The 25,107-nt window shown below is 46.6% G+C and overlaps 1 protein-coding gene across 6 annotated transcripts in view; it reads right to left on the bottom strand.

Annotated features, from left to right (window-relative positions):
- DAB1 (DAB adaptor protein 1) overlaps window positions 1–25,107 on the bottom strand; it is a 1,219,211-nt gene that overhangs the window by 71,016 nt on the left and 1,123,088 nt on the right. For 4 of the 6 annotated variants that reach the window (XM_047788898.1, XM_047788901.1, XM_047788903.1 and 1 more), the window contains 3 exons: window positions 3,930–4,061; window positions 3,227–3,346; window positions 1,101–1,166 (listed from right to left, as the gene is read on the bottom strand). In XM_047788898.1, the coding sequence (XP_047644854.1) occupies window positions 1,101–1,166; window positions 3,227–3,346; window positions 3,930–4,061 (318 nt within the window). The remainder of the gene's footprint in view (window positions 1–1,100; window positions 1,167–3,226; window positions 3,347–3,929; window positions 4,062–25,107) is intronic. The other 2 variants (XM_047788902.1, XM_047788904.1) reach the window with 1 other exon arrangement.

The raw sequence follows: 25,107 nt of genomic DNA, 5'->3' as shown, positions 1-25,107 counted from the left end.
AGTGTTTATACTTCAAATTAGGGCTAAAATTCTAATTAGTGAAAAATCGGAGGTCCTCATATTTGTTTGATGTGCGGCTGTGCTCCGATTACGGAGACTCTTTGATGGGAAAGCGCAGGGGAAACAGTGTGAGTCCTGCCTTCACACACCTGCTTGGGTTTGATCCCAGCTCTAAACAGCTGGATAGCTCTGAGGAAGCCACTCAACCTCTCCGAAGCCTCAATTTCCCCTTGGGAGGGTGGGGCTGAAATGCCTAGTTGACAGCACATTTAGGAGGGTTAACAAGCTAAAGTGTGTTCAGCAAACTTGTGGTTGCCAAGAGAGAGAGGGGGTGGGACAGGGACGGATTGGGAGTTTGGGTTTAGCAGATGCAAATGAGCATGTATAGAATGAATAAACAACAAGATCCTACCGCAGAGCACAGAGAGCTATAATCAATGTCTTGTGATAACCACGACAGAAAAGAATATGAAAAGAATATATATACATGTGTAACAGAATCACTTTGCTGTACAGCAGAAATTAACATTGTAAATGAACTATGCATCAGGAAAATATATTTTAAAAAGTGTGTTCAAGGTTCTTCACGTAAGCAGACTTCTGAGACTATTAATTTACCTTCCCTTTGGAAGGGGTAAACCTTTTAGCTAAACTGTCTTTGATTCAGTTAATACTCCCAGTGTTGTCTCCAAATAGCATTTTGGAATTTGGCCTTCACAGTGTAGTTGACTTTTTTAAAAAGGAAATTTGACAGTACATTCTTTTGAAATACGAACAACCCTATTATATTCTAGACAATGGCCCTCCAATGGATCACTTCTTAGTGAAATGGAATGTTTCATTTCTGAGTCACCTGCAAATCGTTAAGATCCATTAGAAATCCAAATGTTGGCTGACCATTAAACACTTCAACAGTAAGGCATGAACACTACTGGTCAATGGCAGGGACCTAGAATTCACGCGAAGGTATTTCATCAAGCCGGGAATGACCCAAAGAGCAACGTGGATGGTGTGTGTGAGGAGAGAGCCCTCGGTTCCTCAGCCCTTCAGTGCATTTACAGGGGGAGATGCAAAGGTAGGAGGGGGAAGTGGTTTGATACCTGATAAATGTTTTCTTCCGTTTCGGGATCACGGATTGGCTCGTGTCCAGCCTCAAACACAATGTACTATTACAGGAGCGGCCAGAGAAGAAAAGTCAGAGGGGAAAAAGAAAGAGGGAAAAAAAAAAAGCATTTGGAATTCAGGATACACATCGCAGTAAGCATTAAAGAAATAGGCACAGGAGCAAACACCCTCAAGAGACAAGTGGATTACTGATATTCCAAATGGTCTGGAACGTTCCTGCCTCTTCTAAGGAAAACTGCGATGGTCTGATGGCCAGTCCTTTAGCGATGACTGCAGAGATTCCTGCAGATCTTTCTGGAGATATACCCTCCTCATTCAGTGGCATTTACCTCCACTGCGTCAGCGTGTGTGGGCACTGCTAAGTGGGGTGGATGTCTCCTGGGATCCCAATTTTGTAAATCTTGGGTGACAATGGATTTTGCTCCCTAAGGCCAGGGAACCTAAGCCAATTCTGATGTGCCCAGAGGCTCCAATTCCTTCATCTCATGAATATCACTTTTTACATTCTCTGTTTTCAATACTGAAATCAACTTTTCCATGCACATTTCAGACTCTAAAGGACGGGGGCCATTTCAAAAAGGGCACCATCCCCCACTCCCCCGCCTTGGGTCAGGGGGCTGAGCTCCTATGAGAGACCAGCCATGCCCCCAGCCTTCTAAAGCAAGGCCTGCCATCAAGGGCACCTTTGACTTTGGTTTGCCATCCAGGCTGGGCATAGCTTCTCCTTCAAGTGATTCAGATTAAATTACTTTTGATCCATATCATTTTCTGTTTTGTCATAGCGGTCGCAGCTTTCCTGCACATTTGCGCAGCATGCACGTGTGACACACACACATATAACCTGTGAGTGTCCCAGTTTGAAACGTTAGGGTTCTGGTTGTCTTTTGGGGTGGAACGTTTGGCTGCTTCTCTCTTTAGGCATCAGCAACGAGGGAAAAGCAGCCTCCTCGTCCCTCTTCTGCATCCACGTTAAGCAGAGCATATACTTGAACCCAAAGAAGCCATCTCTGTCCCTACACTTTGGCTGCAGCCTTGAAGAGCGAGCAGAGAAAGCTACAGGCAGGCATGTCTTTGGGATGCCCCCTCCCTCACCCTAACACTACCACCCTTGTGGCCTGAGCCAGGGCATTATATTGGGGGTCTGATTCCACTTCTGGCCCATCGGGGGCCAGACAGCCTTCTCATGGCCCTTCTCAAGCTCACCAACCATCGTCGGCATGAACGTCAATCTCCATCTCTGCTGCTTAACTCGTTGCAGCCACCTCATTATTCACAGTCTCTCTAATGAACTCAGAATATTCAAGAGACTCTTGCGAACATTCGGCTCTGGGATCAAACTTCTACAGATTGTGGAGCGGGCTGAGGCAGGGGCAGGAAGGGAGAAGCCTATTTCCAAATCCCATGCTACTGATGGCGGCCAAACTTCTGCTAGTTTTTATGGAAATTCCCTCCTGGAGAGGTTGGCAGCCCTCACCCTCAGAAATAATCTTGGTCCTTCTCCAGGCCCCGCAGCCAGTGGCTTCTTCGGGTCTCTGATGAGCATGTCTATGCCACGGGCCTGGCCATTCCTGACCCCTCACACCCCGACCAGTTTCAGAAATTACCTGGTATACGGGATCTTCAACATCCTCTTCCAGAATTGTCTACAGCAGAGTGAGGGAAGGGAGGGCAAAAAGCAGAGGATATAAAGGGAGAGATGTGAGACTGTATTCAGAAATTACAGGACAGTGAAGCAACCAGCTCTGGGGAGGACAGCCTGGTGGGTCATTAAAGCAGAAAACAGGCAGAAAAAAGATGAAAACCCTTGCAGTCACCCCATCGGCATAGCTAACAAGAGCAAAGGCAATTGAGTTTCCTTGTTCTTCTTCCCTGAAATCGTCCCCTGGATTCAAGACTCCACTTTCTCTTACAGGTCTAGCATCTCGGAGAGTAAGGGATCATCTCTAAAGGCTTGCTTCCGCTGCCTGTAATTTACATGGGAACCTTTCATCTGTGTTTATTTCTACTTGGCAGCAGGAGGAGAAGCCTTGACTGTCAGGTTTCACATCTGTTTATTTTAAGCCCCGTCATCTCCAGTGCCAGGATGAACGCACAGGTATACCTGATACACCGCTTGTTCGCACTGCTTATCCTTTTGTGCCTTTTTTTCCAATTCTTCTCTTTGCTTCAATTCATAAATAAGTTGAAAGAGATCTCTTAGGTCCAGAATAACAGGTTCAGCCTGGAGTAAAAGGATGCAAAGTACATTAATAGGGGGATGGTTACCCGCAGCCCTTCCTTTTTCCATTAAACTGAAAGCATTCCAGCTTTAATTAATTCTACCTTGTTTATACTGGTTTAGCAAATTGCATCTAGGCTAAAGTTCATTTCTGCAACTAATTCTATTTGCAAATTCATAATAATCTTAAGCATAAAAGGCACTGTTTTTATTTATTAGTAATTTCGAATACAATAAAATTAGGGTAGGCCTTATGCAAAACAGCTATTTGTTTTCTTTTATTTTCTTTTTAAATGAGGCTATGAACACAAGGAAACTTATTTGTGTACTATGCTTCCATCCGGCTTAATCAGAAAGGAAAATAATTAGTCATTACGAAATATCCATTAGAAAAAAAACCACCACCACCCCTGGATGGGCATGAGCGTGTCGCTTTGCTCCGAGGCTGTTTATCTTTTCTAGAAGAGAAGCTGGGCACCAGTGTGGCTTAGTCATAGGTCAGGGCAGACCTCCGAAGACCAGCAGGGTGACGGTGCAGCCCCGTAATAGGCCCAGGGAAAGGCAACCTCCTTGGGTGGTTACTCACCGCCTGGGCTGTTTTTATGGCCACAAATCTGTGATTCCCTTCCTTCCCACAAACGTATCCAAAGGCCCGGTGATCTGTGATGTCCTTGGCGATGTAGGAAATTTCGTGAACAGCATGATGATGCTGAAGAGCCTATCAGAAGAGACAAAAAGGAAGAGCTGATTTCAGGGGCCTTTCCCTCTGAGCTGTTGATCAATAAGAGATGGGTTTCAGCTACGTGTGAACAAGCCCGGAGGGCTTTGGAAAAGCTGTTTGGTCCAGATGGAAGGAAAAAGAGCTGTGCCTGCCCTTGAGAAATGGAGGCTTCCTTCCACGGTCTAGATGCTGTGACCAGGGAGATAAACAGGACTGCTCAGATGCTGAATGAGCATCTGCGATGGAGGCTTCCTTCTGCTTGTCAGGGCGGGCCAGCCTCTTTCAGGGATGTAGGCTCCTGCTACATTTTCCCCAGGACACAGCAGCAGTCTGAGTTCTGGATTGATACTTAGTATCCTCACATATCCAGGGCCTCTGCTTGCCCCACTGAACAACTGTACAACTGCAGGGGGCGCCATCCACACTCAGAGAACCGTAGATGTGACCGATCATAACAATTTTCCAACAGGTGGTGACAGAGTAACTGGAGGGTCCAACATCCTTCTCTATTTTGTCCAAGGTCACCATTTTGGTTAGAACAACATCTCTGAGGCTTGTCATGGGGTGGTCCCTATGTCTGCACTACTCATCTTTTTTTTTTTTTTTTAAAGGCTTTTAGGGCTGAACCCTATGCACATAGAAGTTCCCAGGCTAGACGTTGAATAATTGGAGCTGCAGCTGCCACAGCAATGCAGGATCCGAGCCACGTCCACAACCTACACCACACTCACTGCAATGCTGGATCCTTAAAGCCCCTGAGCGAGGCCAGGGATTGAACCCACATCCTCATGGATACTAGTTGGATTCGTTCCCATGAGCCACCACCAGAACCCCTGCAATGCTTATTCTTTTATCCACTTGCCTAAACTTTATTCCTCTTGCAAAGGCCACATGAAATAGCACCAGCTCTGTGAAACCCCCTCAGCAAGGCCTGCCTTCTCTTCCCTGCAGATGGGATTCCTCCCTCTTGTCTCCCTAGAACTTCTATCTCTCGCGATATGATACAAAAACTCCTGGTGGATTCCTTCCTGGGCTCCAGCTTTCACAGACCTCCCTTCTCTGATATACTTGCCTAAATCCCAGTCTTTCCACCACACTCTGTCCCCTTCATCACTGCCATCATAGCACCTTGCCCTGTGCACAGCTGTTGGACTAAACCGACCAGAGCTGTTGGACTTAACTGGGGTTGCTGATCAGTAACTCAACCATCTTTTAAAACTGACCTCCCGGCCTTGATTATCCAAACTTCAACAAATCATGTTCTCTCTCCTGCTGAGGGATGGTGATCTTTACGGCCATTTTTCTAGAGTAAATGTACCAAAAGCAATCCCCACTTAACAGTCTTCTGTAAAGGCATGTGTGTATCCCGGCATTGTATGATGTGCTTCCAGTCTTGACAAAGGACCTTTTCATTACACTGAGAGTCAAGAAGCTTGAATTCTAGCCACTATGCGAACACAAGGCACTCACTGTATGTCTCTGGATCTCTGTTTCTTTTTCAAAGGAGAACTTTGAACAGAACAATGGCTCCTAACCCAGAGCCCTGGATCTACTGGGGTCATTAAAAGTCCCCAAACAGGTTCCAGGCTATTTCAAATGTTTCAAAGAGCTGAACAGAAATTTATAATTATTTCCGATAAGGAGCTCCCATTGCGGCTCCGTGGGTTAAGGATCCCATGCTGTGAGTGTGTGGATGCAGGTTTGATCTCTGGCCTTGCTCAGCACATTAAGGAACCAGCATTGCCACAAGCTGCAGGGTAGGTGGCAGATACAGTTTGGATCTGGTGTTGCTGTGGCGTAGGCTGGAAGCTGCGGCTCCAATTTGACCCCTAGTCTGGGAAATTTCATATGCTGCAGGTGAGGCCCTAAAAAGGAAAAAATATCCCTAATAAGACAATATCTTTCATGGGTCACACCAATGAAAAAGCCGAGTTCATTTAGCATGGCATCAGGTTACCGCTGTTGTATTCCTTAGAGCAGATTCTCTTTGGCAATTAGTGCTGGGTTCAAATAATCCATATAGGAAAGTGAATAATTATAAATGATTGTGTGTGTGTGAACAAAGTCTCCCATGTTGCTGAGTCCATGGAGGGAGGGAGAAATGTAACACAGGGGAATTTGGTTATGAAAACACTGGGAACCACTGGAGTATATTTTTCTCTCATTTCAGCTCCCAATCCTTTAGCCATTTGGATCTCATATCACACAGCCAGCCTCTAGGATAGCAGGCACCTGCTTTTCATGCTGACCATCCCCTTGGTTCTGGACATTTGGCCCTGACCTTCCAAAACGTCCATCCCCAGCCTGATGCCATTTTCCCAGGCTTCAGACCTTAGGAGTCATTTCTGCAAGAGAATGTGCTGCCGCACCTTCACCTTCCAGCAAAGAGGCTGGGTATTCACTCACCTCTTTACTACTCTAGGGACCCTCCCTTTGGCTTTATGCCTGTCCAGGTTGCCCACTGTCTCCTGGACATCATGCTTGGAAGCTGGTATCATTGCCCAGTCATCCTAGCCCCTTAAGTGGCCATAAGACTATGGTGTAATTCTAGTGGATTCTGACCCAACGTTGGTGAAGAAGAATGTGTTTGTTTGTGAAATTATCAGGACCCGTTTGTTCCTGTTGTATGAAGGGGACATATTTTGCCAGCAGAGAAAAACTGCTCAGAGAGCAGTAGTTTTTCCGTGGTGTTAATGATGTAAAATTGATGAGGTTTATATTCACGAAATGTGGGGGTATTGATTTAGAGGCTTTTGTGAGCTTGAATGATGTGCAGCAGGGAAAGTGGGAGACAAAGGCTTCCTCCATCTCTCCCCTTCCTGCAAATAATTCTTTCTCTGCAGAACGGGAAGAATGTGATCCACACCTCCTATTAAGTCAAAGTTTGACGACAGTACTTTATTGATTGCCAAGTGGAATATTGCTCTAAAATTAAACTGCGATTAGAAGTCTTCCTGGTGGAATTAGATTTGGAGATGATTGTGCAATGGTAAAATATCACCTCCTATGCAAGACAGCAGATGGAGATGTTTTAATTTATCTGGGAATCCTCATTAAGTGTTTTAAAATCAAAACATTTTTAATGCCTGATGATACCTAATATTGCCTGGCGGAGTGCAGCTATGTGTGCGTGAAGTGCTTAAAAATATTTGTAGCAGTATCTTTTCCCATAGTTAATTTTATGACATGTTACAAAGGATTGCTCTGAAAGTGGCTCATTCATTTGGAAACGAACATGCAGTGACGGCATATGTCTCCCATTTCTCCAACCTTAATCAAGCACACACAATACAGATGCTTGCAAATACAAATATATTAGAATCTTCCTAATCCCATGTTATCACCTTCATTTTGGCAGCTCAGAGGCCCTTGCAAATACACGTTCGGTGAGCCTCCAAACTGCTCCCTGCCTTGAAGTGCAGGTTTTATCAGCACAGTCAAAGACGGTTGGAGCCAGAGAAAACTTAAACATCATATAGTTCAACTCTGCATTTATCCATGAAAGAATCGAGGGTCACACAGTGCTCTGGCTGGATCAAACCTTAACCCAGGCCTCACTCTCCCTACTCAGGATGACAAAGCGTTGAAAGGAGGAAACAAGATCAAAAGAACCAAGGTCTCTTTCCTTTAGACTCTTGACTCCCTGGACCATCAACAAAACAATGATCCCTGACAAGCTGGGATGAGGAAGGGGAGCTGGGTAAGGAGGTAGAGCAGAGGCTCTTTTGGGTTCCAGCAGGATTCTGAGGTTAAAAAGGGTCGTAAGGCAGAAGGTCTGGGGTCAAGGCCAGCTCTAAGGACCTCAAAGAAAAAGGTCAGGGCAGCACAGCATAGTCCGAAAGGTCACTCTCGGGAGCTTGGCCACCTGCAATATCTACTGAACAGCCAGAAAGGTAAGGGTGAAGCCCTTGGTCCCAGAAGAAAAGGGCTGTTTCCTCCCAGGAGTGTTTCTGTGGGGAGTTCCTGGGGCATCCAGGGATGTCCTGGAGAGAATACTGGACCAGGGAGGGGAGGGAGAGAGTAGAGGAAGGGCGGATTCTGTTGTCCCTCCACACAGCCTTTGGAAAATAGTTGCTGTCTTGGAAAAACTTGGTCTACATCTTAAAGCACGGCCAGAAGTCAAAGCAGACATTTGGTTTTAAAAAGAGAGTCTTCTAGGATACCCTATCTTTCTACTTCTACCACAGCTTCATTTACTCCTGTTCTAAGCCCTCTTCTTTACAGGGTGGCTGAAACTTGTCACCGAAGCATTCCAAGGACGATTCAGAGATTAACCTCCCCTATCCCGTTGTGGCACGGTGGAAACAAATCCGAGCAGGAACCATGAGGTTGCAGGTTTGATTCCTGGCCTCGCTCAGTGGGTTAAGGATCTGAAGTTGCCATGAGCTGTGGTGTAGGTTGCAGATGTGGATCGGATCCTGTGTTGCTATGGCTGCGGTGTAGGCCAGCAGCTGTAGCTCTGATTCAACCTCTAGCCTGGGAACCTCCATGTCCTAAAAAAAACCAAAAAAACAAAAATAAAAAATAAAATACCTGCCCCCCAATGCAGTTTGACTTTCCTCCCTCGGGTGAAACTAATCTGAAGGGTTCATGATCCCACCTTGAGTTCCTTACATTCCCATCCCGGTGCCACCATCACCCATATTGTTTTCTCTGCCAATTGCCCTCTTCATCCCCTGACCTGTATTTCCTCAACGCCCCCTGACTGCACCACACCTCTGCTTCAAGGCCCAGCTGCCATACGATGCTCATCTAGGGAATCTTCCCGACTCCCCTATTTCCTTGCGTAAGGATTCCCATCTTAGATCTCTTTGGGTTGTATTTTTCTTCTGAGATGTTTCGCACTTGTTACTTTTGTCACACATTTATCCACACATGTAGTTATTCACACCATCTGTGTTTCTTGAGCGCCTGTTTTGTTCCAGGTCTCGTGCGAAGTGCTACATCTACCCAGACCATTGAAACACAGTCCCTTCTTCAGGTCCTTGCTGATCTCATAGAAAAGGCAGGCCAAGAAACTAACCACCACAATATAATAAGACAAGCTTTATGTTTAAGCTGTGCATTGGGGGCTACGGAGGCTCAGAGCAGGAGTGGGGAGGGGCATCAGGGAAGACTTGACAAAGGAGCTGATCTTAGATGGAGCCTTGAAGGATAAAGAGGGAGTCCCCAGAAAATCGGGCGGGGGCGGGGGGGAGCGCATTCTAGGCAGAAAGAACGGCACATGCAAAGGCCTCTAGGTCCTAAGAACAGGGCATGGGGAGAATCTGTGCCTGTGTTTTCTCTCCGCTTTGGGGATGTTCGCTCCTTGAAAGAAAGATCCACATCCGGTTCTCTTTAGTCTTAGCCCAGCTCCTAATACTGTTCCTTTTGAACAATAAATGCTAAATAAGGTTTGATGAGTTAATGAAGGAGGGAAGAACCAAGTCATCTTGAGACATATGCACACAAGGTAGTTGCTCAATAAATGCTCATTGATGGACTGAAGCAGGTTAATTCACGACGTTTCACACAGGATTCATTCTGTAAACAGAGGGTTTCTTCTCTGCTCACCATTTTTTTTTCCCCTTAGCATTTCCATGAGCCATTTACCAATGTTTAAATGAAGTATCAAATTGTTTGCAGGGTTATCGTCTGACAGAATAAATTACAGAGAAGACTTAATTTGTAGTATGGTTCAATACAGCCAATTAAATACAGTATGGATTAGAAAGTCATCTGCTCAGACTTCACCATTAGCTTTTTTTAAAGCATAAATTGTACCCTATTTAGCCTTCATATTAGTATTGTGTGTGTGTATGTGTGCGTATGAGAGTGTGTGCTTTCCTGAGGCAATACAGGAAAAATACCCACCAGGATTCAAGTGAGTTAACAAAAAAAAAAAATCAAAACAAAACAAAAAAAGCAGATATGCAGATAGACACAGAATAAAAATAGATACATGAAAAATACACTACTTCACACTATAGGCAATTACAGTAGTTAAAACCTCACAAGACAAAGAGAGGCCCAGGCTCATTATAAAGGCCTTTCTCTTTTCTAACATATTTTTGGATGCATTTGCTGCATGGCAGTGCCAGCAAGGCTCGGAGGCAACCTCTGTACCAGCCCCCAGGAACCCCATCATCATATGCTCAATGGAGAGGGTCAGAGTGAAATCTTCCCTAAGTTGCTATCCTGAAATCTTTTAGAATGCTTTACTCAAGGACAAGACCAAATTTCCAAAGATCTTTGTCCTTAGCTGAAGAGTTAACATGCTAACAGGAGAATATGGACTCAGGAGCCAGAGAGAAGACAAACCAAACTCAGGCTCTCTCACTGACCACATCCCTCTAACTTTCGGCGCCTTCTCTTCTTATATAACATAAAGAATGATACAGAATCCCAAAGGTTGATGGAAATATTAAATTGATTCATATAAACTATACCAGATATAATTCATGAGATCCCATTTTCCCCCACTGCAATTACAAAAAAAAAAAAAAAAGATAATACCCAGTGTTGACAAAAGCGTGGGAAAACTCTTCAGTCTGTCTCTCTCTCTCTCTCACACACACACACACACACACACACACAATCAGCACCAGGATGGCAACAACAATATCTTTTTTCCCTCAACTCTTTATCCTGTGCATCAAAGCTCCGTGCCTGACATACAGTAAGGACTTCGTATCTATATGTTTTTATTGTGGGAAAACATACACAACATAACATTAACCATTATTCAGTGTATGGTTCTGTGGCACTGAGTGCATTCACATCGCTCTGCTCCCATCACCACCATCCATTTCTAGAACTTCATCTTCCCAAATGGCCATCTGTACCATTGAACATGAAGTCCCCAAGCCCCTTCTCTTCCAGCCTCTGGAAACCACATTCTACTTTCTGTCTCTATGAGGTTATCAGTACCCATTTTCATTTTCAAATGAATAATCTGAATGAAGAATCTGTCAGTAAAATCTTGAGTCCAAGTCTCTTCTTGAACAACACCCCCCCACCCCAACCCTACTGGCTCTACTTGTGTTTCTCTAACACTTCATTCCCTCAGCTGTTAAAATAAGGAGGTTGGACTCAGTAAATACGCATGTCCTGTTTTGCTTTTGACACTTCTTTTGAAACTTTCCAACAAGACAACAGCTATAAAAGACAGCTTCTTCTTAGTAACTCTCTAAACATATGCTATAAACACACAGCTCTGGAACTGTGCGAGTCAAGTTCTTGCCTAAAAATAGGGAGAGGAACTAGTTAACTAGCTAAGAGCATTCTAGACCTATGATTGAGGCTCACATTTATCTAACGGGCAAAGTGGAGCCAGGTGTGCTTCATCAATTAGCAATCACCAAAGTGACAAGGAAGCAGGTTTCCACTCAGGAGAAGTGAAAACCACCTTCAATAGGAAAGTAGCTTCTGTGGGGCTCAATCAGAACACCACATCCCACGAGCAGGAATGTGCTACCGCATAATCACCATCGGCAGTGAGTTGGACAAGCTGTCCTCTTCTCATCTAATTCATATTCATGCCCTAAAAGCCCTTTGCTTCTAGGATACACCAGGTGCTGGAAATACTGAGATAAAGAAGGGGCAGTCTGAGCTCTCAAAAGCTGGTGATAACCATGTGTGTGTAAGTCGGGGGCTCCTCTTTCACCCGATGCTCAGAGGACTTGTATATTACATTATCCTATGCCCGTTTCCATAAGGCATATAGCATGATGGAAGGATTTGGATCTCACCTCTGTGGCCATGGGCACGTCACCTTATCTCACTGAGCCTCGGTTTCTTCATTTGTACAATGGGAAGAATCCTTCCCTTATAAGGGTGGGAAGAAGATGACTTAAGGTATCTAGCAGGGTACCCATAGACAGCAGGCTCTTAAGACTTTGGATCTTTTCCCAGGAAACTGAGTTTAAGAGCCAACGACTATGGAACACAGTGTCCAATCACCAAATGTGGTTAAGCTCAGGTCAGGCCTTCTTTAGAGCTCATAGGATAATAGTCTTTGGAATAACCAAAGGGTGGTGATAAAGTCTCCTGGGTAAAGAGAAGAGTGGAGAGAGGGAGTTTCAAAGGTTATGATGCCACCTAACAACCTGGATCTCACCATCCTGGGAAATTTAACCCTGCAGTGTTCAGTTATATGATCACTGAATTAGTTTTGTTCCTTAAGACTGAGGTAAGTTTGGAGTTCCCGTCATGGCTCAGTGGTTAACTGAGCGACTAGGAACCATTAAGGGTTCGATTCCCGGCCTCACTCAGTGGGTTAAGGATCTGGCATTGCTTTGAGCTGTGGTGTGGGTTGCAGACGCGGCTTGGATCCCGAGTTGCTGTGGCTCTGGCGTAGGCCAGCGGCTACAGCTCCGATTAGACCCCTAGCCTGGGAGTCTCCATGTGCCGCAAGTGCGGCCCTAGAAAAGACAAAAAGACCAAAAAAAAAAAAAAAAAGGCTGAGGTGAATTTTATCTTATTTGCAACCAAAAGATTTCTGAACGATACAGCGACTATCATTATCCTATCTTAGGAGGAATCAGGCTTGGAAAGAAGTGACTTGCCCAGGGAATATCAGGCTGGCATGGGATTTTAGTAAATCTCATTGACACTCAAGTCTATGTCTGGTTTACTGTTGGTAGTAATCTGTATTGGAATTGCAATTTTGTAATTGCTTTGGGTATATATTAGGATAACACAAATACAGAAATACACTGCTATTAGAAAGCAAGATGTTCAGGGAAAGAAAAATGAGATCCACGTGGAAAAGTTAAGCATAACCCAATCATTGTACATTTGAATTGAACACATCCATATGAACCCATCATTTAAAAAGTGTATTTCTAGCACTGTTTGCAGAAAGAGACTAGAAGCAATGAAACCCCAAGTAGCAATGAGCACACCTAATGCAGCGATTTATTCTCCACCTATCTATTTGTCTATTGATCTCTTAACCCAGCTAGAGAAAAAGAGACAGAGAAAGGAAACACAGCAAATGGTGAAATGGGCTTTTTGGTTGAACATTTTGTTGGAGACAAAACCTAAATATTAGCCTGCTCCTTTCTCTACCTCTCATTCCCTTTTCCTCTCTCTGACCACAGGCGAAACCAAGGCACCAAACACTTGAGTGACTTAATTGAAAGTAGGCTGCAGACAAAAGGCCTTTGTAAAGTCCACCTCAGGCAACCATTGGTCCAAAACACAAGGGGTCAATCGGCACATTGAGAAGGACTCAGAGTTAAGAGCCGCCAGTTTTCTTTGTTCCTTTTTACGTTCCCAAGGCCGGCATAAATAAACATCAGCCAGTTGTGGGTCTCTTGTCAACATTTTTTAAAGGTTCAGGTTGAATAAATATGGGAACGATTTTGCGCTTCTGAAACGCCAGGGAAAAACACATCCCAAATTTGAAAGAGTCTCCAAAATATGTGTAAGGGTTCAGATTTAATTTTCACTATATATATTTTTAAAAGGTACTATCCAGAGCATGACTACGACGTGCTAGGCATCGTGCCAGGTATGCTACATATGCAGGCCTCGTTTATTTCATTCACCCAACAACCTTACATGTTACTTCCCCTCCTTTTACTGTGGAGGTCAGTGCGACACAGAGAGGTTGAGGAACTCACCTGGGGTCACAATGCTGATAAGGGAGACCCTGGATTGCTGCCAGGTAGGGCTGGCTCCAGACCCCAGGCAGCCCCTGTGCATGTGAATACTGCTTTGGATGTACTTTAACCGCGTGTACTCGCATTCTTCTAAAATTCTTATTTTTATTTCTATTTCTTTCTGCATGAAGAATCCTAATAATCATTGTAGGTGTTGAGCAATGTAACCAATGATTTCAACCTTTTAGCGTATGGCATAAAATTATTGTAGCAAGTAGGCAAATGAGTGTGAATGAATGGAAATGAAACAGCATGTTTTGCCACAAGTCACTGCAGAAACGAGGTCATTATATTTAATGGAAAATTACTTTTTGTGTTGTAACCAGTCTGAAATTAACCTCTGCCTTGGTCACAAGGGAGTCTCGCGTGCCAAAGAGCATCTTAGAAGAAAGCGATGTGACTTTAAAAATGGAGCCAATGGAAAGAACGCGACATGCGGAAGGAGAAGGTTGGAGTCTCCATTTACAGCCTGAGGTGGAGAGCAGGTGGTGGTGGCGAATAGGGCTTCTAGGATCCATTTTAATAAGACATGTGGATGCTGAGGAAGCACACGACTTTGGATAGACACAGACCAGCACCTGACATCCAAATCTAGCACGGACTTCTCGTTGCCACCTTGGACAAATTAGCTAGCTTCTCTGAACCTTGACGTCCTCGTCTAATTGGGGGTGAGAACGAAGTAAGAGTCTGGTACCCTGCCTGGCACCTGGTGATGCTTAATAAATGCGCCATTTACTAGTTCCTCTCCAGTTCAAAGGTTCTGTTCCCTAATTTGTCATTACTACCTACTGAACTGTGCCCTCCCAAAATTCATAGGTGGAGGTCCTCGAGTTCAGTCCTTCAGTATGGGACCTTATTTGGAAATAGAGTTGACCCTTCACCGGATGTCAGGCTTAGGGGCACCAACTCCCCAATCCCCCCACCCCTGTGTGGCAGAAAGTCCATGTATAACTTTGCAGTCAGTCCTCCGTATCCATAGTTCTGCACTAGCAGATTCAACCAACCATAGGTTGTGTGTACTACATGACGTATTTATTGAAAAACATCTGCATCTGCAATCAAGTGGACCCACACCGTTCAAACCCATGTTGTTCAAAGGTCAACTACAGTCCTAAAACGTCAGGAAATCAGAATGCCACCATATTTGGAAATAGTGTCACTACTGATGCGATTAGTTAAAATTGTGCCATGTTAGAATAGACTATGACCAGGATCCTTATAAAAGGGGGAGAAATCTCGACACGGACCCATGGACTGAATGCCTTGGGGACATGAAGCCGGAGATCCAGATGATGTGTCTCAAAGCCCAGCAAGACCCAGCACTCCCACCAAACCACGAGAAACCAGGAGCAAGGCCTGGGACAGACTCTCCCTAGAGTGGTCAGAAGGAGCCAACCTTGCCAAAGCCTGGATCTCAGACTTCTAGCCTCTAGAACTTTGAGACGATCAATTTCCATGTAAACCTCTCCATTGTGGTAATTTGATTCACAGCATCCCCAGGAAAGAAATACAGCAATCTCTTTAGTTTTATCTCCAGATCCCTTTGAGGATTTTGTCAAGAGACTAAGGTACTGAAAGGACAAAATCAGAAGTGTCCATCTCTGCTCCCTCGTGAGACTCAATTTTCCCATCTGTAAAAGGACGGAGGGGCGAGATGGACCCCTGACAGCTTTGCTCTGCTTTTCTTTGTTGTTGTTTTTTTTTAACTTTTTTTTTTTCTTTTTCATGCTTGCACCTGAGGCATGTAGAAATTTTGGGCTGGGGGTGAATCACAGCTGCAGCTGCCAGCCTACACCACAGCCGCAGCAAAACCAGATTCTTAACCCACGGAGTGAGGCCAGGGATTAAACGCCCATCCTTATGGACACTCTGTCGGGTTCTTAACCCACGGAACCACAACAACAACTCCCACTCTGCCTTTCGATGCAGGACAGCAAAGTCTTTAGCTTTCCTATTACTGCCAGATCTCGCTACGTGAATCAGAAGCTGGAAGAGGTGCAGGGCCGTGCCATTTATAATGGTGTCTCTCCCATTATTTCCCATTTAATGTCTGTATGGCATTTTCCTGAATATACCACCAAACCACTGAGGTGGTGGGTTGAGCTCTCTGAGTACCAGGATCAACTGTTTCTCTTATACTACTTGGCCCTGCGATTCGTTAGGCGGTTGCCTTCGAAAATGAACTGTCAGTAAAAGAAATGATGGTAAAATCGCCCCTTTTGTTGAAAACGTGCCAAACACCATCCTGAAGCCATGTCCTCCAACTTACCTTGGGGTCTCTGAGGGCGCAACGGACAGAAACTAATACATTCTAATGCTCAGCTCTATCATTTTCCTGTTAGCGATGAGAAAACTGAGGCTAGGAGGGGTTAAGCAACTTGTTCAATCAATGTTAAGTCAGGGGTGAGGTTCAGAGCTGGTGCTAAAAGTCGGTGCCATGGCAGCCAGCTTCCTGCCCATTTTAGGGCATGAGGTTGCCTCCTGAAAGGCAGTGATGCTCTTGTATCACTTCCCCCCTGGCATCTATGTCTGTGCCAGGCTCAGAGGGAGCAGCACTCAAGTGAGGGCAGCTCTAGGGGGCCTGGCTCAGTTCCTCAGGGCTTCCTGCGGAACCAGCCCAGACTTATCTCTGTGACTCAACTCTAGTGACAGAGTATCTCCCTGGATCTAGAAACTCTGTGACCAGCTCCCCAGGATCCTTTCCCTGGGGAGCTCACAGTCTCTGGAAAGCCATGGCCTTTGGTGCTCATGCTTAATGTTTTCAAAGAAACCCACTTTCTTTTTCTTTTTTCAGATGGCAGCACATGGATGTTCCCAGGCTAGGGGTCAAATCAGCTACAGCTTCCGGCCTACACCACACCACAGCAAAGCAGGATCTGAGCTGCATCTGCCACCTACACCACAGCTCAGGGCAACACCAGATCCTTAACCCACTGAGCAAGTCCAGGGATCGAACCCACATCCTCACAGATAAACAGTTGGGTTCATAACCGCTGAGCCACAATGGAAACTACCCTATTTTCTTCCTTTCTAACACATTTCACAGTCTTTATTCCTTCCTAGGCATGATCATCTGCTTAGCATTTGTGTCCCTTGCTAGCCTCTGAAGATGAGGGAAGCAGTCCCCATGGCAGGTCCTGGTCACCACAGCCTCCCCAGCACCCAATGCAGGGTCTGACACTTAATGGGGACTCAGTCATGATTTGCTGAGTGAATAAGAAAGTCCTGTGTTCATGCCATAATAAAGGTAAGAGCAGGGTAGGAATGGAGGCCTGAATGGACTAGATTAGTAGGAGCTGACCAGGTAACACTTAGTACTCTTGAGGGTGGTAGGGATTAAGATGTTCCACCCAGAGGGTTAACTAAATGGAAGTGATGCTAAAAAAGTATGTCATAGACAGGGCGCTGAAATCAGCTGGGGATGCAGAGCCCAGAAAGTGCTGGCAGTGTGGGAAGACAGGCCAGCGGCCAGGGGATACTGGCTTCTGAAGGAATAGGAGAAAAAGAATGTCTACATATGCAGAACTGCGTCATTTTGCTATACTGCAGAGATGGACAGAACACTGTAAATCAACCACCATAAAAAAAATTAAGAAAAAAGCTGGGGGTGGGGTGTTGAAATTATCATCGGCTTTCTACTGCACTCTGCCAGTCATCTTCAGGGCAGGTGACCCTTTGAGGAGGCTGCAAACGGAGTCCTTCTTCAGGCTGGAGGAGGACACGGGGATGGCAGCCCCTTCCAGCTGGGTTCCATTAAGACAGGAGCCCAGGGGATACACAGCTGAAGCATCAGGAGGGTGGCTCACGGGTGACAGATGGCTCAAGTAAACCTGGCAGTCCTGCTGGAAGGGAGGGCCCTGGCCAGACCGCAGAGGGGGCTTCTGCTCTTGGCTGGAAAAGCATGGGACTCTCTGGTCTGGGGACAGCCTGGCAAAATGTCTGGGAGTCAAAGATGGAGCTCATCTTCATGCACCCCTAACCCCTGCCTCCCACCCACCATCCACAAGCCACACATGGCAGGGGTTCTGGTTTACAAACAAAAACCTGGATGGCCGGTGCTGGTGACGATGATGGCAACGTGCCTATTTCACCGGCTGCACTGGTAGTTTCTGGAGACAACTGGATGTGCTCCCAACCTCAGAGCACGCAGCTCTCTGTCACCTTATGGTGAAATCCGTGAGTAAGAATGGCCTGTGGGCTAGGGTTGGAAGGGTCTGGAACATTCCTTGGCTCCACTGTTTTCTTCGTTCTTGGGGATGTCATGGACTGCACCAGACCTCAGCTTGCCCGTTTGAGAGATGCCAGCCCAGAAGGCCACTGTGTGGACTGTGTGGCCATCTGGCAGGGGCTGGCAGATATAAGTGATGGGGGATCTGGGAGCGCCAGAGGGCACACTGGACACAGAGCTCAACAACCTGGATTCTCACACAGGAGGCAGGAGCTGGAGGCCTGCTGTGAGTTGGATGCTGGGGGGTGCAAGGGGCATATGAAAGGCACATGGGAAAGCATGTGGTGTGGAGGACAGAGCCCGGGCTTGGGTAATCGCAGGCCAGTGTGGCGCCTTCTCAGAGATGCCGAGACTGAACAATAGGGGTGGCTAACTCTGCCAGTCAGGATGACGGGAAGAGGGGGCACTGGGGTTAACTCACCAAAGATAAGGGCTACCAAGATCTACCAAGACAAGAAAAGAGAGCAGCATGGGCAAGCCAGAGCAGAAGAGGAGGCTTCAGCAATTCTGTGAGGTTCTGGGTTTGGGCGTTCAGGGGTGTGGGTGTGAGATACCTGCACAGCCCTTCTGTGCACATTTCCAGAATGTGCTAGAGAGATGGAGAGGCCAGGACCTGACATGTCACTTTGAGGATTCTACCGAGATCGCAGGGCTGAGCCACCAAAGAACTGGCTGCCAGGACGCCTTGCCCCTGAGCCTCTTGTCTGCTGCCCCTGTGTTCAAAACACGTGCTCTCCAGACTTTCAATGACTTATTATCTGTGCACCTATCTTTTCCCCTTCTGGCTGTCCACTCATGAATCTGCATAAGGATAAGAACAGCAGTGGCTTGACCACTGGTGCAAGGATTGCGGAGACCAGCCATGGAACACAGAAGGAACTATGGACGCAGACTCTCCCTGCCCAAACCCTAGCCAGTCTCCTCCAAGTCCTCTGCTCCACAAGACCTCAACCTTGGCCTTTAAAGACTTAAACCAAACACTAACATTGCTTCTGATGGTTCAAGGCCACATCCCTAATGGCCCTAGCATCCCTTGAAGTCCCTGCCTCAGAAACCTCAAGGCTGCCAAAAGAATCTGTCTGTTCCTGCCAACACCTAAAGAAAGATAGGGCTAGGCTTCCAGTCTCTGTGGCAGGCTGGTGCCTAAGCTTGGATAAGCACCAGTTACCAAGCCCAGATGAGCTTCACTGGACTAACCCCCATTTCCTGTTGGTATCATGTTTTACTCCTGACATGATACAGTCCCTGCTCCCCACTCATCACCACCTTCACTCCCTTACTCCCCCTTTCCCCCAGACAGCTCTGCACAAACTGGAAAGCAGCTCAGCTCCTTGTCCTACTGTCAGGTGTTCCAGGATAAAATCTGTTCTCACCACAGGCATGTCCCACCTGTGATTATGTTTGACACCATTCAGGCAATGACCATCTCTACCTGCCGTGCAAAGCCCGGGGCCCTGGGCTGAGTGGGTTATACATGATCTCATTTATGATGGACCTGGAGGGGAGGCAGTCTGGGTGGAGGAGAACAGGGAGGGTGTGACTCAGTGGATAAGAGCCCAGACCTCTGGAGGCAGAGGTCTAGGCTGGGCCTCTCTATTCATGAGCTGTGACACCCAGGCTACGCATGTATCCCTTCTGTGACTTGGCTTCCTAATCTGGATCCCAGGCATAACTGTCTCCACCTCTTGGAGCTGTTATGAGAACTCTCTGAATCAACACACAAGGCAGGGTGAGCCCAGAGCACAGTAAGAACTTAATACATGTGCCCTTGTTATTTCAAAGTCATCAAAGCACGTCCCATAAGGAAATATCTTCTCTTCTCTATTTATGCAAAATATATGCCATGATCTAGCACATGTCCTGGTGCAGGGTCAATGCTGAGTAAGTGTTTGCTGAATATGTGACTTAATGTTGAAATGTTTGCTGAAGATGTGACTTAATGTTGAAATGTTCCTCCTTGCTCTGTTATTCACTTCTGTGTGCTTTTCAGTCTGGTCTCAGAACTGGACAGCCACCCCTGGCTTGTGTCAACACAGGAGCATTCACAGGACCCTTGAGTGCATCTGCATACAGTATATAATTGCATATCTGATAATATGAGGCAGACAAGGATAAAGACTAAGTACTCGTGACACAGAGCTGACTCCCAGAGTGGGTCCAGGAGAGGATGCAGCCAGAAGAAACTCATATCTCTGGTCTCAGCTAAGCAGAAGCAAAACTTGGCTTGAGACTGCTACGTTTCATTCTCCCTTTGTGCATCAGAATGGAAAGGGGAGGGGGGGAGGAGGTGATAGGAGTTGTCAAGTTTTGAAATGAATAATAAGATGTCTTCCAAGTGAGGCATATAAAAGAGATGAGCTAAAAATACAGCCGGCTCTAGGAGCATCTGGGAAGCAGAAGGATTAGCGAGGCGCCTTTAATTGCCGCAGAACAAAGACCCCTGCTGAAGGGAAGGTTTCCCCCACCAGTTGCACCTGCAGCAGGTAAGCAAAAGGATGATAACGTGGAGGGCATCTTCCAAGCGCCCTCTCCCTACTTGAGGAAATTAATTCAAAAAAAGTAGGCATCTAGCAATTTCGGATCATGTGGCTGAAAGACGAAACATCAAGAGGCTCAGCCAGTGGGAAAAGGGGTGACGTTTTAGCACCTCTGACCAGCCTGAGGCTCTTTCTATAGGATCCAATTTAATTCTCATCACAAGCCAATGAGGAAGGTTTCTTATCACTTTTTTTTGACAGATAAGGACACCGAGGCTCAGAGAGGTGACATTTCGGACTTAAGTTCAAATAACTAGAAAGTACAAGTCCTGGGACTGGACCCCCCCCCCCCCCCGCAACTGTCAAATCCCCAAATCAAGACCATGAAAATATGCTATATTTCTTACGCATTCCCTTTAAGTGAATACATGAAGCATGTCTTCTAAACTATTTATAAACTCTCTCTCCATCCACCTTCCACCCATCCATCCACGCATCCATCTATCCACCCATTCCCCCTCTGTACCTCCACCCTGCCCTGTTTTGGGAAAAAAAAAAAAAATCTCATTGTTTTTATAGGCCCAAAGCATAAAAGGCAAACACTTCACTTCATCATTCAAGACCCCTGGGCATCTAAACAGTTAACATCCACTTCATACTTCGAGGTATAGAGAGCTTCATAGCTTTTAAAGCTCTATCTCATGTATTATCTTGTTCATTACCTGTTTTATTACCCTCAGGATAAAATATGGAAGTTACACAGCTCAGAGAGGCTAAGTCATCTGCCCAAAGTCACATCTAGCAAGCAGCAGATCTGGGGTCCAGCCCCCAGAAGACCTTCTGAATCATACATCCAAGCTCTTGCATGATCTTGATAGAAGCAGTAAGTACAGCAGTTAGAAATATGGGCACTGGAGCAAGGCTGCCCGGTTCAAATCTTGGCTCTGCCACTTACTAGCTGTGTGATTTTGGATAAAGGTGTCTGCTCTCTCTAAGTGCACGCCCGGGAAAAAGAGCATAAGGTTGGTTCCTAAACCTCCCGGGGTTGTAATGATTAATTAAGGAGGTTATAATATTCAATACACTTAAAATAGTGTCCCGTATCTGGTAAACCTAGCAGTATTCAGTTTTTATTTATTTCGGTTCTTGTTTCTTCTCCTCTTGTGAGAAGTTCTCCTGGAGTTGAGAGGATCCTGTAACTGGCCCAGCACTCCCCATTTGGGAAGTGGAAGAGTTAGGATCTGAACGGAGGCCTGACTCAGATGCATTGTTAAGATTCTCACCTGCATCCCTCTCCTTCTGGCACACAGGATGAGATGCAGAAAAGGACCCGGGCTGAGTCTGTCCTGGCCCAGAGGAGGGACGTGTGCCTCCTGGGGGAGCCTCGCCATCGTCAGGACACACTCTTGGGGCCACATGAGTCATCGCCTCTCTATGAATGTATCTGTTCCTTCGACAAAATTATTCACTGTAATGAAACCTAGAAACATGCCACTGAACCAGACACGGCCCCTGCTCCTCCTGCTCAAGGTCTGGTGGGGAGCCGAGCATGAGCAATAGCAATGTGCTGTGCTGGAGGCCCTGAGGGGGAAGTACGGGCTGATTAACAGGGCTCCCATGGGAGATGCCCTTGACCAGTACAGAGGTGGGTAAGTTCTAAGTACCTGCATTCTGTGCATAAAGACAAGCATTTAAAGGAGTTCCCGGAATTCCCAATGTGGCGCAGTGGAAACGAATCCGACTAGGAACCAAGAGGTTTCGGGTTTGATTCCTGGCCTTGCTCAGTGGATTAAGGATCCAGGGTAGCCATGAGCTGTGGTGTAGGTTGCAGACGCAGCTTGGATCCAGCGTTGCTGTGGCTGAGGTGTAGGCCAGTGGCTACAGCTCTGATTAGATCCCTAGGCTGAGAGCTTCCATATGTTGCGGGTGTGGCCCTAAAAAGGACAAAACACAAAAAAGCAAATAAATAAAGGAGTTCCCTTTGTGGCTCAGTGGTTAATTAATCCAACTAGGAACCATGAGGATGTGGGTTCGATTCCTGGCCTCGCTCAGTGGGTTAAGGATCCGGCATTGCCGTGAGCTGTGGCACAGGTTGCAGACACGGTTCGGATCCTGTATTGCTGTGGCTCTGGCACAGTGGCCACAGCTCTGATTGGACCCCTAGTCTGGGAACTTTCATGTGCCACAGGTGCAGCCCTGAAAAAGACCAAAAGACCAAAAGACCAAAGAAAAAAAGAAAGAAAAAAAAAAGACAAGCATTTATAGAAACCATGCAATTTAGTTTCCTAAGAAATCCCTCCTAGGCCTCCCTTCCCCAGACAAAATAAAGCAGCCCATTTCTGGTTCAGGAAAGGAGTGACAAGAACTGAGAGGGAGTGGAGGGGCTTCACTCATGCCATTTACAGAGGGAAAAGGAAAAAGGGAAAAGGCCTGGTGGGACAATGCAAAGAGCAGACAGAGCTGGGTGCATGGAGCGGCTCTGCCAGTGCACGGCGAGGTCCAGGCTGCTCCTTCCCTGGCTTATCCTGGAATGGACGGGCAGCACAGAGGACACCAGAGAGACAGAGGTTCACAGAGGTGGCTCCCCATCACCTGCTTCTTTGCATCATGGAGGCATCTTAGCACCTTGTGCTGGTCAAACGGTGTTGTTCTGGAGTTCCTATTGTTGCTCAGTGGTAACGAACCTGACTAGTATCCATGAGGATGCTGGTTCAATCTCTGGCCTCGCCCAGTGGGTTAAGCATCCGGTGTTGCTGGGAGCTGTGGCGCAGACTTGGCTTGGATCTCACGTTGCTATGGCTGTGGCTGTGGCTGTGGACAGCAGCTGCAGCTCTGATTGGACCCCGAGCCTGGGAACTTCCACATGCCCCATGCGCAGCCCTAAAAAGCCAAAAAAAAAAAAAAAAAGATGATGGCGGCTTGGACATCATCTTGAAGACAGGGGCTCCATGATTCCTGACAATTGAGCCCACCGGGCATCCTGAGCCCTCTCCTAAGTACTTACAGAAATACCTCGTTTAACTCTCACGGCTTCATGATACAGCATTCACCATTCACTCATCTTAGAGATGAGGAAACTGAGGAACCTGGAAGTGAAGTCACTGTCTGAGGTCATGCTGGTTGTTGGAAGACTGGGATTCACTTATCACCACCACTGACTTGGACGCTTGCTATGAGCGTGCTAATGTCTTTTACATGCAACATCCATTTTATTCCTCATATCGCCCTGCCAGGAAGGTGTCTGACTCTCCCCATTTTGCAGATGAGGAAACTAAGGCTAGGCCTCCCGTGACATGTTAGATGAACAGAGAGGTTGCTTCAGTGCTGGCACAAAATGATTTCAAGGCCTGGTTTCCAGGAGAGAGTCTGGGACAGGGTTCACAAGCTAAGAAGCCTTAGAGCCAACAAAGGACAAGAGCTTTTGCCTTTTTGTTTTTAGGGCCACACATGCAGCATATGGAAGTTCCCAGGCTAAGGGTCCAATGGGAGCTGTAGGTGCCAGCATGTGGGATCTGAGCCATGTCTGTGACACCACCACATCTCACAGCAATGCCGGAACCTTAACCCACTGAGTGAGGCCAGGGATCGAACCCACATCCTCACAGACTCTACATCAAGTTCTTAACCGGCCGAGCCACAATGGGAACTGTGAGCCTTTGTCTCTTAGAATGCCTTGCTGGTGTGTCCCCCTGCCCTGGGTTCACCTGGATTCACACCCAGACCCTTCTAACTCCAGAGCCTGTGGGTTTTGCAAATCCATAAAGCACCCTGACGTCAACTGCTCTGCTTAAAAGCTTACTGCTTCTTCTTTCCTGGCTCCTCCCACTATACTGCTTTCTGAAGTTGGGTTCTATCTTCCCACAATGGACAACATGGACTGAGGCCCCGTGAGGCTGTGGTTACCTAATCCTGGATCAGAGAACTGGGTCCCCAGTCCCATCTTGCAGGACTGAGTGGATCTGCATAGTTTCCCCCAATCCTCCTCCATTACTTTCTAGCTCCCTGGATTTAGTCTCAGGTGCCTCTTAGAGGGGAGGATTCATGCAATGACTGATGAAAAGTACCCACCCTGAGAGCTGGCACAGTACAGAGGCTCAGCGTATTTTATTACAGGTAAGAAAGAGGACATTCTATGCCAAGTGCAGAAACCTGCTTCAACTAACGTATGGAGGCTGACTGGGGGCGAGAATCCTGCGGTGTGAGCGGTGAGAGTGAAGTTATTAACAGCGGGAGGGAGGGTGGAATGACTCTGGTTAAAAAACACATAAAAGGGGGTCTCAATTGCCGAGATGAGAATCTGGGACTTGCTATCTCAGGGACAGCAGCCTAATGTCATTTGTTAAACAAATGAAAGCAAAGCCTTCATAAAAAGTCACTGCAGATAGAGGGAGGAATAATGCCTCCCAACACAATAGAGACAGCGGTGATGATGACAATAAAGACAAAGATGAGAATGAGAGTAATCACACCCATCACGGCTGATACTGCCCCCCCCCCATGTCTTCTTGCCACTCACCATGGCTAGGAGCAACTTTTATGCACGATCTTATTTCAGCCTCATTACCAGCCTATGGGATAAAAGCTCTTATTACCCCCAGTTACTTGACGAAGGAAAATGAAGCAGTGAGGGGCTGTCCTTTGTCCAAGATCAGCAGCTGGAAAAGTGGTGAGGCTGGGATTCACACCCAGAC

This window comes from Phacochoerus africanus, chromosome 8, assembly GCF_016906955.1.
Source record: "Phacochoerus africanus isolate WHEZ1 chromosome 8, ROS_Pafr_v1, whole genome shotgun sequence".
NCBI lineage: Eukaryota > Metazoa > Chordata > Mammalia > Artiodactyla > Suidae > Phacochoerus > Phacochoerus africanus.
This window is presented reverse-complemented; position numbering and strand designations above follow the sequence as displayed.